The 14,120-nt window shown below is 47.5% G+C and overlaps 1 protein-coding gene across 1 annotated transcript; it reads right to left on the bottom strand.

Annotated features, from left to right (window-relative positions):
- Nucleotides 1–12,432: 12,432 nt before the first annotated feature.
- Nucleotides 12,433–14,012, bottom strand: LOC136540159 (probable membrane-associated kinase regulator 4). The gene has a single exon (XM_066532161.1). It carries the CDS (start codon nucleotides 13,532–13,534, stop codon nucleotides 12,542–12,544), a length of 993 nt encoding a protein of 330 aa, XP_066388258.1. The 5' UTR covers nucleotides 13,535–14,012; the 3' UTR covers nucleotides 12,433–12,541.
- Nucleotides 14,013–14,120: the final 108 nt, after the last annotated feature.

Here is a 14,120-nt window from a genome sequence, read left to right as displayed (position 1 = left end):
CCCTCATCTAGGTCGAGATGTCCATTGATAGGCATTGGGGTCTTGATTGGCTTACATTCATCCATCTTGAATCTCTTGAGAAGATCTTTTGTGTATTTCTCTTGAGAGATGAAGATGCCTTCTTTCATTTGCTTGACTTGAAAACCAAGAAAGAATGTAAGCTCACCAATCATTGACATCTCGAACTCCTTAGACATCAATTCACCAAATTCTTTGCATGAGTCTTCATTTGATGATCCAAAGATGATATCATCAACATATACTTGACAAATAAAGATATGCCCATCAAGCTTCTTGGTGAATAGTGTGGTGTCGACCTTCCCAATGGTGAAGCCCTTCTCAATAAGGAAATCCCAAAGGCGCTCATACCAAGCTCTTGGGGCTTGCTTAAGCCCATATAGTGCCTTGGACAACCTATAAATATAATTAGGATATCTAGGGTCTTCAAACCCAGGAGGTTGATCAACATAGACTAGTTCATTAATAAAGCCATTTAAGAATGCACTTTTCACATCCATTTGATATAGTTTTATTTCATGATGTGATGCATATGCAAGAAGGATATGGATGGCTTCTAATCTTGCAACCGGTGCAAAGGTTTCTCCAAAATCTAAACCTTCAACTTGAGAGAACCCCTTTGCAACTAGTCTTGCCTTGTTCCTCACAACAACACCTTGATCATCTTGCTTGTTGCGGAACACCCACTTCGTTCCAATGACTCTTGCACCTTTTGGTCGCTCTTCAAGATTCCAAACTTCATTGCGAGTGAAGTTGTTCAACTCTTCATGCATGGCATTGATCCAATCCGGATCTTTAAGAGCTTCTTCTACCTTGGTAGGCTCATAGCAAGAGACAAAAGAGTGATGAGCAATAAATGAGGTAAGTTTTTGAGATCGAGTCATCACCCCCTTTGTTGGACTCCCTATGATGAGATCTTGTGGATGATCTTGTAGGAGAGGTGTATTTCTTCTATTGACCACTTGAGGAGGAGGTTGTGGAGCATCAACATCTTGTGCTTGTACCACCATTTGCTCATGGGAGATATGAGTATCTTCATTTTCTACTCTCCCAACTTTTTCACCATCTTGTGGTACATTTGATGAAGAAGGTTGGTTAATGACTTGTACATCATCTTCATCATCTTTTGGCTTGATGTCTCCCACCGGAATATTCTTCATAGCCTCCCTCAATGGTTCATCACCTACATCATCAAGATTCTCATGTGCTCCTTGGGAGCCGTTAGATTCATCAAATTCCACATCATATGTTTCTTCAACCAAGCCGGTGGCATGATTAAATACTCTATATGCTTTGGACTTCAATGAGTAACCAACAAGAAAACCTATATCACAACACCTTTGAAACTTCCCTAGGTATTGCCGCTTCTTGTAGATGTAGCACTTGCAACCAAACACCCTAAAGAAGGAGACGTCCGGCTTCTTCCCATTGAGCAACTCATATGGTGTCTTGACAAGGAACTTTTGAAGAAATAGGCGGTTGGATGCATAACATGCGGTGTTGATTGCTTCCGCCCATAGAGCTTCGGGGGTGTTGTACTCATCTAGCATTGTCCTTGCAAGAGTGATCAAAGTCCGGTTCTTCCTCTCAACTACACCATTTTATTGAGGAGTATAGGTTGCGGAGACTTCATGTTTGATTCCAACTTCATCACAATGAGCTTCTATATTTGTGTTGTCAAACTCTTTGCCATTGTCACTTCTTATCTTCTTGAGCTTCACTTCAAATTTATTTTGAGCTCTCTTGGCAAACTTCTTGAAACAAGATGCAACTTCGGATTTGTCATGAAGGAAGAACACCCATGTATATCTTGAATAGTCATCCACAATCACAAGACAATAGAGATTTATTCCCAAACTCTTGTATGTTGTTGGTCCAAATAAATCCATGTGTAGGAGTTCTAGCACTCTTGTGGTTGACATGAAAGCTTTGGTTGGATGAGTGTTTGCAACTTGCTTGCCGGCTTGACATGCACTACAAAGCTTGTCCTTCTCAAACTTCACATCCTTCAACCCTCTCACCAAATCATTCTTCATAAGCTTCTTGAGTGAGCTCATCCCAACATGAGCAAGTCTTCTATGCCATAGCCACCCAAGTGTTGTTTTGGTGAATAGGCAAGTCTTCAAGTTTGCATCTTTGGAGGTGAAGTCAACTAGATATAAGTTGTTGTATCTAAATCCATTGAATATCACTTGATTGTCATCTAACTTGGATACAACAACCTCCTTCTCGGTGAATAAGCATTGAAAGCCAAGATCACACAATTACCCAATGGATAGTAAGTTGAAGCTCAATGAAGCAACATAGAGCACATTGGAGATGGAATGATCATTTGATATTGCCACTTTGCCCAATCCTTTAACCTTGCCCTTTGAATTATCTCCAAATGTTATTTTCTCTTGTCCATCTACCTCTTCATTTAGTGAGGTGAACATACAAGGATCATCGGTCATATATTGAGTGCAACCACTATCAATAACCCAATGACTTCCACCGGTCTTGTAGTTCACCTACACACAAGAGATTCAAGCTTTAGGGATCCAAGCTTGTTGAGGGCCCTTCACCTTCACAACAAGTGACTTAGCCACCCAAATTTTCTTAGGCCTACTCTTGTTGGGGAGACCTAAGAACATGACTTTCATCTTTCCACTCGAATCTTTTCTAAGCATGTAGTGAGCATTGAAAGCAAAGGGTCTAGCATGCTTGGGCAAGGGTTGTGGTGGTGGAGTTTAACACTCATGAGCAAAGTGGCCTTCTTGTCCACACTCAAAACATCTCTTTGGCTTTGGCTTTGGCTTTGATTGTTGGTGTTGAGCTTGAGCCTTCTTCTTCTCTACACTTGCCATATATCCAATGCCACTTCTATCCATCTTTATGACGGTATTCATGAGTAGCTCACTTTGGAGATGCTTGCCTCTAGCAAACTTGCTCAATCCCACCTTGAGATGCTCTTTCTCCATCTTGAGCTTCTTGTTCTCTTCCTTAAGAATATCATTGTTCTTCTCCTCCTTGAGTTTCTTGATTTCTTCTTTTAGCTTCTCATTCTCAAGGATCACCTCTTTGTCATGATCAAGAGTTTCTAGCACAATGGTGTTGTGACTTTTTATCTCTTCAAGATCTTTCATGAGCTTCTCATTGTCACTCTTGAGCTTGACATACTCATCATAGTCATTGCACTCAACCACTTGCTTGCCCTTGCTACTAGATCCATGCTCAATGCTTTCATCAATTAAATCATCACATGAGGTAGCTATATCAATCTTAACAACATGGTTAGTAGCATCATGTAGCTCATTTGGTAAGAATTCTTGTGCAATAATAAGGGTATCATAATTGATCTTTAGAGTTGTATATTCATCTTTTAGCTTATTGTGACTAGTGATAAGCTCATTGTGCACCCACTCAAGTTTATCATTTTTATCTTTAAGCTCTTTCTTAGAAGATTTGAGCTCCTTGAGTTTGGATGATATAGAATCATTTATTTCTTTGAGCTCATCATTAGCCTTTTCTAATGTATCATACTTAGCTAAGAGTGAATCATTTTTAGCATCAAGTTTTTCATTTGTAGCTCTACTTTTTCTAATGATCTTAGTATATTTTCTTAGTATTTTGACAAGATCATCATATGTAGGTGAGTCATCATCATCGCTATCACTATCATCATCACTAGTATGTTCATCATCACTACTATCATCATTCTTAGTTACCTTGCGTTCACCTTTGGCCATAAGGCATAGGTGTGTAGAGGATGATGGCGATGGTGGCGGTGAAGATGCAAGATCAATAGCAATGGCGGCCACCTTTTCATCGTCACTATCATCATCGGATGATCCACTTGATGAATCAATGTCCGTGAGCCAATCACCGACAATATAGGCCTTGCCACTCTTCTTCTTCTTGTAGAAGTCCCTCTTTTTGCCATCTCTCTTCTTGTATGGCTTGTTCTTTTTCTTTTCATCTTCATCGCTTGACTCATCTTTCTTGCCCTTGTTCTTGAACTTGTCTTTCTTGGGCTTTGTGCATTGATGAGCTAGGTGGCCAAGTTTGCCACAATTGTAGCAATCCATCTCGGAGATTGGCTTTCTTCTTGAGCTAGTGAAGAACTTCTTTTTCTTGCCATCAAACTTGATGCCACTCTTATTTAGCCTTTTTAGCATCTTGGTGGTCTTCTTCACCATGAGGGCAAGGCTTTCTTCATCATCTTCATCACTTGAGCTCTCATACTCAAGTCTTGCTTTGCCCTTGTCTTGGCTAGCTTTGAATGCTAAGTCTTTCTCTTTCTTCTTTGTAGAGGATGAGCCATCTTGTGGTGTGATGTGCATGTACATCTCATGAGCATTGATCTTTCCCAAGATTTGTGTCGGTGTAGCGGCGGAAAGATCACCTTGATGTAGCACGGTCACAATGTGCCCATATTTGTCAATGGGGAGGACACTCAAGATTTTTCTCACAACGTCGGATGGTGACATTTGAGTGAGTCCAAGCCCATTGACTTCCTCTACAAGAATATTTAATCGAGAATACATCTCATTAGCACTTTCTTTGGGAAACATCTCAAAAGAATTTAGCTTTTTAATCACAAGATGATAGCGTTCCTCACGCTCACTCTTGGTTCCCTCATGGAGCGCACAAACGTCCGACCATAATGCATGGGCGTCTTTGTGGTTCCTTACACGATTGAACACATCTTTGTAAAGGCCTCTAAAGATGGTGTTGCGAGTCTTTGCATTCCATTTTTCATAATTCACTTCATCACCTTGAAGTTGTGCGGCATTCCTAGGTGCGGGGAACCCTTGAGAGGCGGCTCTAAGAATTCCAACATCTAGAGCTTCTAAGTATGCCTCCATGTGGATTTTCCAATATGGAAAATCATCTCCCTCAAAGATAGGAGGAGGTCCATCCCCGTGAGACATCTTGCTCTAAGCGATTAAGCTTAAAAACGTGAGCACGAGGCTCTGATACCAATTGAAAGGATCAAGATGCCCAAGAGGGGGGGTGAATTGGGCTAATTCTAAATTCTCTTGCAATAATCAAATCCTACGGATAGCCCAATTAACCCCTTGTGCCTAGAAAAGTGTTTATATCAAACTAATGCACAACAACCTCGCAACCTATATTCCAAACTTACTCTAGCAAGCAATTCTATGGATGTAAAACAAGTATTGAATTGCTCAAAGTAAATACTCAAAGTAAGTGCTCAAAGTAAATAGAGAGAGAAAGGAACGCGGCGATGTTTTGCCGAGGTATCGGAGAGTCGCCACTCCCCACTAGTCCTCGTTGGAGCACCCGCGCAAGGGTGTAGCTCCCCCTTGATCCGCGCAAGAATCAAGTGCTCTCTACGGGTTGATTCTTCGACACTCCATCGCGGCGAATCACCCAAAGCCGCTCACAACTTGAGTTGGATCACCCACAAGCTCCGCCGGGTGAACACCAAACTCCCAATCACCACCAAGCCGTCTAGGTGATGGCGATCACCAAGAGTAACAAGCATGAACTCTCACTTGACCACGCGAAGCCTAATAAGAAGATGGATGCACACTTTGCTACTCTTGATTTGCTAGTGAGGCTACTCTCTTGGATTCTCAAATCACAAACACCTCACTAGGACCTTGCTCTTCTTGGCACTCACAAACGTGTTTCTCAGCTGTTGGAATTAGCAAAAGTGACTCCACTCACGAGTGGAGCTTCTATTTATAAGCCAGCCTGAAAAACGAACCGTTATGAGCTTCTGCGGGATGACCGGACGCTCCGATCGTGATGACCGAACGCTCCGGTCAGTTCAACCCGTGAACCAGTATTAAAGAGTCGACCGGACGCTGGCAGGGTCCGGTCAACACTGACTGGACGCGTCCGGTCGCATAAAACCCTTACTGGAACCTTACTGGACTCGACCGAACGCTGAACCCTCAGGGTCCGGTCAGCACTGACCGGACGCGTCCGGTCACTCTTTCCCAAGTCTGGACCCTTACTGGAGTCGACCGGACGCTGGCCCTCAGCGTCTGGTCACATGACCTTCCAGCGTCCGGTCACACCAGACTTGTTCACCTCAGTCAAATGAACTGACCGGACCCTGCGGCCAGCGTCCGGTTGCACCGGAGCCAGCGTCCGGTCAGTGTTTGACCCTCCATTCACTTCCAACTTTCGAACATATGTGAATGAAGTTTGCTCCAAAGGATCTTAGGCATTCATAGGAGCTACCTAGAGCTAGTTTTAACAAGTGTGCACCACACCTAACTCACTAGACTTAACTAGGTCAAGCTACCCGTTCATACCCCCCTTCATAGTACGGCCAAAGGAAAAACAAAGTCCTAAACTACTCTAAGTGTCTCTCCAACTCCAATTGACACTTAGAACTAGTTATCCTTAACCTTGTCGTCCGTCCTTTGAAAACTGAAACGATTTCCATCGTAGGGGCATGACAACCTCGATTGCCCAATCGATCTCCATTATCATGACCTAACTTAATTGCCTCTGCAAAATACACGTTAGTCATAGTAATCTTGTATTGACATTAATCACCGAAATCCAACTAGGGGCCTAGATGCTTTCACGGTCGAACTGACCGGAGCGTCCGGTCACCCCGAGTTGTGCCCAGTGAAGGGGTACAACGGCTCTATTTGTGGGGGCTTCTATTTAAGTCCTATGGCTGGCTCAAGCTCACTCTCTTGGCCATTTGCATTGACATAGCAACCTTGTAAGCTTAGTCAAAGCCCTCCCACTCATCTCCATCATTGTTTCATCATTATTGTGAGATTGGGAGAGAATCCAAGTGTATTGCTTGAGTGGTTGCATCTAGTGGCACTTGGCATTCGTGTTTCGCTGCGGGATTCACTTGTTACTCTTGGTGGTTGCCGCCACCTAGACGGCTTGGAGCAGCGAGGATCGTTGAGCGGAGGTTGGTGATTGTCTCCGGCTCCGATCGTGGTGATTGTGAGGGGTCTTGTGCCTTCCTCGGCAGAGAGCCAAAAGGTAACTCTAGTGGATTGCTCGTGTCATTGAGTTACCTCACTTGTGGGTAGGTTCTTGCGGTGTCCAATCGTGTGGACGAGATTCGTGCAACACCTCTTAGCCGCCGAACCACCAAGTGTTGGTTGACACAACGGGGACTAGCGTGCCGGCAAGCACGTGAACCTCGGGAAAAAATGGTTGTCTCTTGCCTTTTGGTATTCTCCCGGTGATTGATTTAGTATTCATCTTGTAATTGGTTCACTCCTCTACACGGCGGTATAATCACCCTACTTACTCATTTATATTCTTGCAAACTAGTTGTGGCAAGCTCTTTAGAGTAATTAGAATTGAGAGCTTGCTTTGTTATTTTAAGTTCATCTAGTGGAGCTCTTTAGAGTAGCAAGATTGAGAGCTCTTAGTGAGTAGTAACATTACAAGTTGTGTGCCTAGTAATCATTGCAACTAGAATTATTGGATAGGTGGCTTGCAACCCTTGTAGAGCTAGAGCAAGTTTGCATTTTGCTATTTGTCATACTAATCAAATTGCTCTAGTTAATTTGTAGATTTTAAATAGACTATTCACCCCCCTCTAGCCATATTAGGACCTTTCAACCGTAGAGCCATTTTTTGAAATGACACTTCACAAATCCATAACGCTACAAGAGAATACATTAGTACACGCACATATATAGAGATAAACATTTAAACAGATACACTTTCCACTTACTTCGTTTTTGTTCGAACACACAAACTCCAACGTATTCTCAGGGTTTATCACAGCTCGATCTCCACATTCGCACAGAGGAGGTTTATCGAGTCGTCTAACTGCGGCTAGGTGCTTCTCCTTAGCCGTCATTGACGGGGTTAGGGGAGGTGGAACCCACCACTTGAAGTGCTCACGTGGATATCTCCCTCTACACCAATCATCGAAAAGGAGGTATCTAGGGTCAAACTTGTCTGCACCGTCGATTCACTGAAAGAAAAAAACACCTCTCATGGTCCTACACAACAAGATTCCAACAAAATATTAGTAGCCTACTTACACAAATGAAGAAAAAAGATAGTGAAAATAATTACTTATATTAAAACGACTGCATGTGTAGAAGCAACGCGTCGCTGTGTCTGGATGTCTCAATTGAAACACGTCGGCCGAAAAACCACAGTCACAGTTAGGGACAGGGAGGTCAGAAGGGACGGGGGCATCTTTGTTAGACGCGTTGGGGTATAATTCTCGAGGACGACCCCGTTTTCGTCAAAACTCCTCCCGATATATTTCTTGCATCTAACAAAACGGTTGTAATTTAACAAACAAAAATCAAAACATCATAAATTAATGTCAATGAGAACCGTAACTATAATACAACCAATTTCATTTTAAGAACCAAAAGCAATTAACATTAAACCCTAAACCTAGGGTTGTATAATACAAATATTAAAAATTGCATGAAACTCTAAGTCATGACGATTCTTAGGTTAAAAAATCCGACTAATATATACCGAATCGATGCGAAAAAAACTAGGAGGAGAGCGAGGATACCTTGCTCTCGAAGATCTACGGATTAAATCAAAGTTTTCAAGGTCTAATATTTCGATTCGTGAGGTAGAACGAAGTGGGGAGAGAAAAAACCCGAGAAGGAGGAGAAAGAAGAGGAAAAAGGCTCGGGCAGGAAGGTTGGGGCCGGGGTTAAAACACGACCTCGCCGCCATAGATCATGGCGCCAAGCTCGGTGCCAAGATGTACGATGCCGAGCTCAGCGCTAGGATCTACGGCGCCAAGCTTGGCGCTAGGATCTATGGCGGCGAGCTGTCTGTCAAGTCACCGCCACGTCTGCGTCGAGCCCAAGACCTCGGCGCCAACAACGGTGGCGCCAAGCAGTGTAAGCTCGGCGCCAGCAACGATGGCGCCGAGCTAAGGGTCCAGATTTTGAAATATTACCTCCAGAGACATATTTGTGAAATCTTTTCAAAAAAAGACTAAAAAATAAAAAATTCGGGGCTATAGATCTGAGAGGGAGAGATCTTGTCCCAAAATAGGAAAAGATTTAGACTATACTTTTGATAATGTCAAAGTGTTGTGGTGGTTCCAGTTTGAATAAATTTCAAAGCTGAACCAAAAGAAATTAGGTGTGAAGTTATGTGGAAACACACACACGTGTTTTTTTTAAACTGATGAGAAACCCATTTTCATTACTAGAAAGAAAATACATATGTTCATATAAACAAACCGTAGATCAAACAAGTTCTAGAGCTGCAATCTAAGGGCGTGTTCGGTTGCACGCCATAACTCCCCACGCCAGAAGCACACCAACTTTGGCCGCTGCTTGGTTGCCATGTAACCTTTGGCCGCCACTACGTTTTTTTTCTATCTTTTGCAACTACTGCTTGTAGTTTTGCTCTGTGGCGATGTATGGCGTGTGATGTCGATTTTTTACGCCACAACCGTAGCGCCGCCGAACCTACGGCGTGGCGAGTTGACATGAAAAATGAAAAGCGTATATCAAAGCTTCAGCCAAACCCTGACGGGCTGACATGTCGTAATTGCAAGTTTAAATTAAAATACAATTTTTACAAGTTGGGGAGTTGAATATATAAGGTAAGACATGCCTTAACTTGTGACGGAGGCGGCTAAAATTCTTGTAGTACTTGTAGCTAGGAGAGAATTTACCGCCATTCGGACGGAAGCATCGACGCTGAACAGTAAGGACACCGCATGGTTCTGTAGATGGACAAAACTTTGTCTGTCTTGAGCGACCGGGAGTAGTTGACCTTGCACTGCCGCAGTACAGCTACGGTCTCTTGCTCCCCTGGACGGCTGGAGCCTCCAGCCTCCAGCCTCCAGCGGAGTCGAGACACACGTAAAGCCTGTCGTGATCGTGACCCGTGCTGTCTCAGCGAGCGAGCGACTACGACCCGTGCACGCCAGTGTGTCGTGCGGGCACGGCATCGGTATCCTCGCGCAAAGGCCAACGAGCGAGGGGGTCCGGGGGAGGCTCTCGAAAAGCACGGCCAAAACCCCGCGCGCCGCCCGGTCCGGTTGCCGTCGCCTTTGCTCCAGCAGTCCAGCACAGGCTAGCTGTGTTGGAGAACAGCGAAAGGCGCATGCGTTCCGGCTCGTACACATGCGCGCCCGCACGCACTGGGCCAGCCGCGTCGCGTACGCAGGCAAGGCAAGGCCAGCAGCGATCCCTATCGCCATTGAAACTAACCAACGGATCCAAAAGGCCTCATGATACTCCACTGCTATAGCAGCGCTACTAGCCTACTGCTCTTTTCTACAGGGCCGGCCGCCGGCGCAGCGTAGCTGTAGCTGTACGTGGCACTCAACCCGACGCATCTCATCTCGGTCTCGTTCTCCTTCCCGTTCCCGTCACATGGCGAGGATGGGAGAGGAGGCTCAGCAAAGCGCAAAGCAAAGGTCTTTTTACGTTTGCTGCTGCGCGCGCTCTCGAGCCTTTTACAGCTACTCGAGTAGAGAGCGCCTTTGGCATTGCCTGGAGAAAACTAGGGCAAAGCAGAAGCAGGGCCAGGGAGTGAGAGCCCGCCAAGTTGCCCGTGCAAAGGGGCTTTTATCTCCATCTCCGGCTCCAAAGCGTGAAATTTCTGGCCTGCTTGCTTTGCCGATCCGTCGTGCATGTTCTCTCATAGCCTGAGCCCTCGGAAAAGTGGAGGAGAGCCCCTCCAATTAGCCTGTCGCGCACTCGCGCTCAGGCAACCCTGCTCGCGCTAAACATCCCAGCAGCAACGGGAGTTGAAGGCGTGGAGTTAGGATTTAATTGGGCGCGGGCAGCGGAAACTCATCTTCACTTATTTGGCAATCCGCTGCAACTTTAGTACAATCATGCCATAAGATTTGAACCTTTTGCGGCCTGTTCGTTTAGACTGATTTGACTTATAAGCCATGGCTGAAAGTACTGTTAGCTGGTTTGGTGTGAGAGAAAAATATTGTTCGTTGACTGATAAGCTATGGCTTATGAGCCAAATACGATCAAACGTTGTTGATCCATAATATATGCATTGTTCGTTTGACTGATAAGTCATAGCTGAAAGTATTATTGACTGATTTGTTATGAGAGAAAAATATTATTCGTTAACTGAAAAAGTACGACTTATAAGCCAAACAAACAGGACCATAAAGGGTACGATCAATGTGCCAAGAGATATTTTGTAGTACTACTATCCCATTTCTTTAAAAGTTCCTCCGCACGATCTCCATCTACAATCTTTTTCCTTTCTGAACAAAAATCTCCATCTGCAATCTCGGTTGGACCATACTGTGGGTTCAGCAATCAGCACAGCGTCTTCATCTTAATCCAACCACCCCGAATTCGCTCAAGTCCGTTTTACTACTTGTTTCCACGACGAACAAGGAACGTGTCCGCGTCACGCCATTGAATGCGGTCAAAGAATTAAGAGCTCCCAGCACCACCACATTGCCGGCTGGAGCGACCGGCCGACCATGACAAAGAATCGGAGGCCCGTCAGGTCATGTGCGGCCGCGCGCGCCTGGTGGCCAGGGCCAGCCGCGGCCGCCGAGCGAGCGAGCGGGACTGCGGTCTGCGGGGTGCGGGTTGTTGCGCGCACCTTCATGGCCTCGCACCTTTCCGGCCTTCAATGATGCCGACGCTTTCGACGGCCTATCGCGTTGCGCGCTTTTCCTCGGCGATCCGCCCGCCCATCATGCCGCCGATCCACATCCACTCCACCCGATCGCCAATTCCCCAGCGATAACGCCGCGGGAATCCATCCACACCCCGGCCGGCCCCTGCGTGCCGCGTGCGCTTCCATCTTTTTTTTTCCCAATAACCCCTTGCTGGCTTGCTGTTTTGAGACTTGAGAGCAGCTGCCGGCAGCGCTCGTGGATGGCAGATGACACTGCCGCGACTGCTGCTAGGCGGTAGCACTAGTGTACTAGTACAGTAGTTGTCGTAGTTGCTCAAAATCAGCTTCAACGGAGTATTATACCAGAGATCTATTTTGAATTGCTAGAGGCACAACTTAAATATGGATATCCTTTCTTCTAGAAATTTATTTGTGGGTCCGGTTGTTGGAGAAGATATTGAATATGTATTGAATCCTTTGCTTGTAGCGTTATTAAAAACAAATGGCTCTTGTATTTTGGGTGTTTTGGAGATAGCTTACTCGCACTGAATGAGCGAGCGGCCCGGCCGAGCGGCAGCTTGAGGCAATCCTCAGCCAGCAAGGCAGCAACGGCCGGCACCCCGGCAGACAAGGAGTAACGCCGACGACGACAACGTGGTCCTGTTTTTTTTTTGTTAACAACGATGGCGTCATCTACAGCACTCTGAAACCTGAATGCAGCACAGGATGTTCGGCCCGGTCGCCTGGAGCGTGTCCATACGCGCGCGCCAGGGTCTCTTTCTAGAACTACGAACCTCAAATTCCTTTTTTTTCACAAATCCGGGCTTTGTATATCTGATGACCGAAGAAGAAATTGTATTACTTATATATGCGTGAAAAAGACAGGATAAACTTGACATTATTGATGTGGTCACTTTTGAAATCCCATCCATTTTTGCAAACGTCACGGGCTCACACGGCTAGTGGCAGTAAGCTACTACAGCTGATCGAGCCGGGTTGCTAGGCCAGGCGGAAGGCGCGGACTCGCGGAGGCGGAGCAGAGGGCGGCGTCGCTGACGCTCTTCCTGGCGAGCCCGAGCTGCTGCTGCGACCGCTTGCAGTAGGCGATGGCGCCCTGGATCAACCCCTCCGACTCCGACCGGGCGCTGCTGCTCCGCTTCAGCGCCGGCCTGCCGCCAACCCAGGAGCTCCTCCTCTCCGAGGAAGACGACAGCGGCTTCGCCGGCGCCGCCGTCGTCGCTGCGTGCCGCCACTTGATCACGCCGGAGAAGGACTTGCGCTGGCGGGCGGCGGCCGAGGCCGCGGCGAGCTCCTCCTCGTCCATCAGCTTCTCCTGCTCGATGCTGCTCCGCAGGGTGGTCGGCACCGCCCTGCCGCTGCCGCTGTGGTAGCCGTTCTTGATCTGGCCAAACGCCGCCTTGCAGGCAGTGCTCTTCGTCTCGCCGGGTGGTGCCGCAGCAGCTCTGGTGCTGGCCCGGACATCGGCGCCGCGGCATTGCTCGTCGGAGCACGATGTCCTGGCGAACAGAGACCGGAAGAAGGCCCGGGACGCCAGCAGCTTCGCGTGCACCGTCCGCGCCGCCTTCCTGCGGCGGGAGCACTCGGTGCGTAGCCTCGCCACCGGCTGCGTGTCGTCGTCGCGGCACCCAGCGGAGTGCGAGTGCTGCAGCGGCGCCACCGTCGCGGCGCTCCTCCTGCCGGCGCCACCACAGCCGCCACCGCCGGCGGCGACGTCAACCTCCTGCGCCTTGCCGCCAGGCCTCGGTGGCGCGGCCTTGTGCGGGGCAGCAGCCGGCGGCGGCTGCAGCCTGCCCCGGCAGAGAAGCTCGTCCGCCGCGCCGCTCCGGCGCACCCGGAACTCGAACTCCCCGCACGAGCTGAGGTCCAGGTCGATGTACTCCTCCTCCACGAACGAACACACGCTAGCCATTGCGTCGCCGCAGTGCTGAGCCGTGGCTCTGGGGCACATTGCTTGCTCCGACGACGGGGCAGGCGAATTGGGGGAGAAGATGAATTAAATATGGGGGAGGCAGCGTCAGGGGGTTTGAAAAAATTTATGGGCAAGCAATGGCAGTGGCCGGCCCAGCGGCAGCGGCAGGGTGGCAGGGCAGTGTAAGGAGGGATCCAAGAAAACAGAATGGGGGTGGGGGTGTGGTAGGCAGGGGCCCCCTTGTCTTGGAGGCTGGCTCTGGCTGGGGCTGGAGCTGGACGAATGATTCCGGGGTTTGTCTTGTGCTCACCTCACTCCACAGTCCACTGTACAGCTCCAGTTGCTCACCTTTCTTGGAGACTTGGGGTATTTGTACTGTGTGATGCACTGGGTATTGTACACTGTACAGTATGTACTCCTCCCATGTTCTACCACAATTACCAAAGCAGACTATGACCAGATTTATGTACTTGTGAGATTGTATTAATCACACAAACAGTACTGTGTCCTGCATGGCTCAAAATTTGGTTGAAGAATGAAGAGGGTCAGCGGTGGACTGGTGGGGGATGATGAGTTCTTGGCTGTTAGCCTGTTACTTGGCACTGCTGCACATTTTTCTTTCACA

This window comes from Miscanthus floridulus, chromosome 2 (genome assembly GCF_019320115.1).
Source record: "Miscanthus floridulus cultivar M001 chromosome 2, ASM1932011v1, whole genome shotgun sequence".
NCBI classification, from domain to species: domain Eukaryota; kingdom Viridiplantae; phylum Streptophyta; class Magnoliopsida; order Poales; family Poaceae; genus Miscanthus; species Miscanthus floridulus.
The sequence above is the reverse complement of the archived record's forward strand: the minus strand, read 5'-3'. Positions and strand labels throughout refer to the sequence as shown.

Coding starts and splice junctions, on each gene's coding strand:
- LOC136540159 (XM_066532161.1), bottom strand. CDS start 13,534: ATGTGCCCCAGAGCCACGGCTCAGCACTGCGGCGACGCAATGGCTAGC.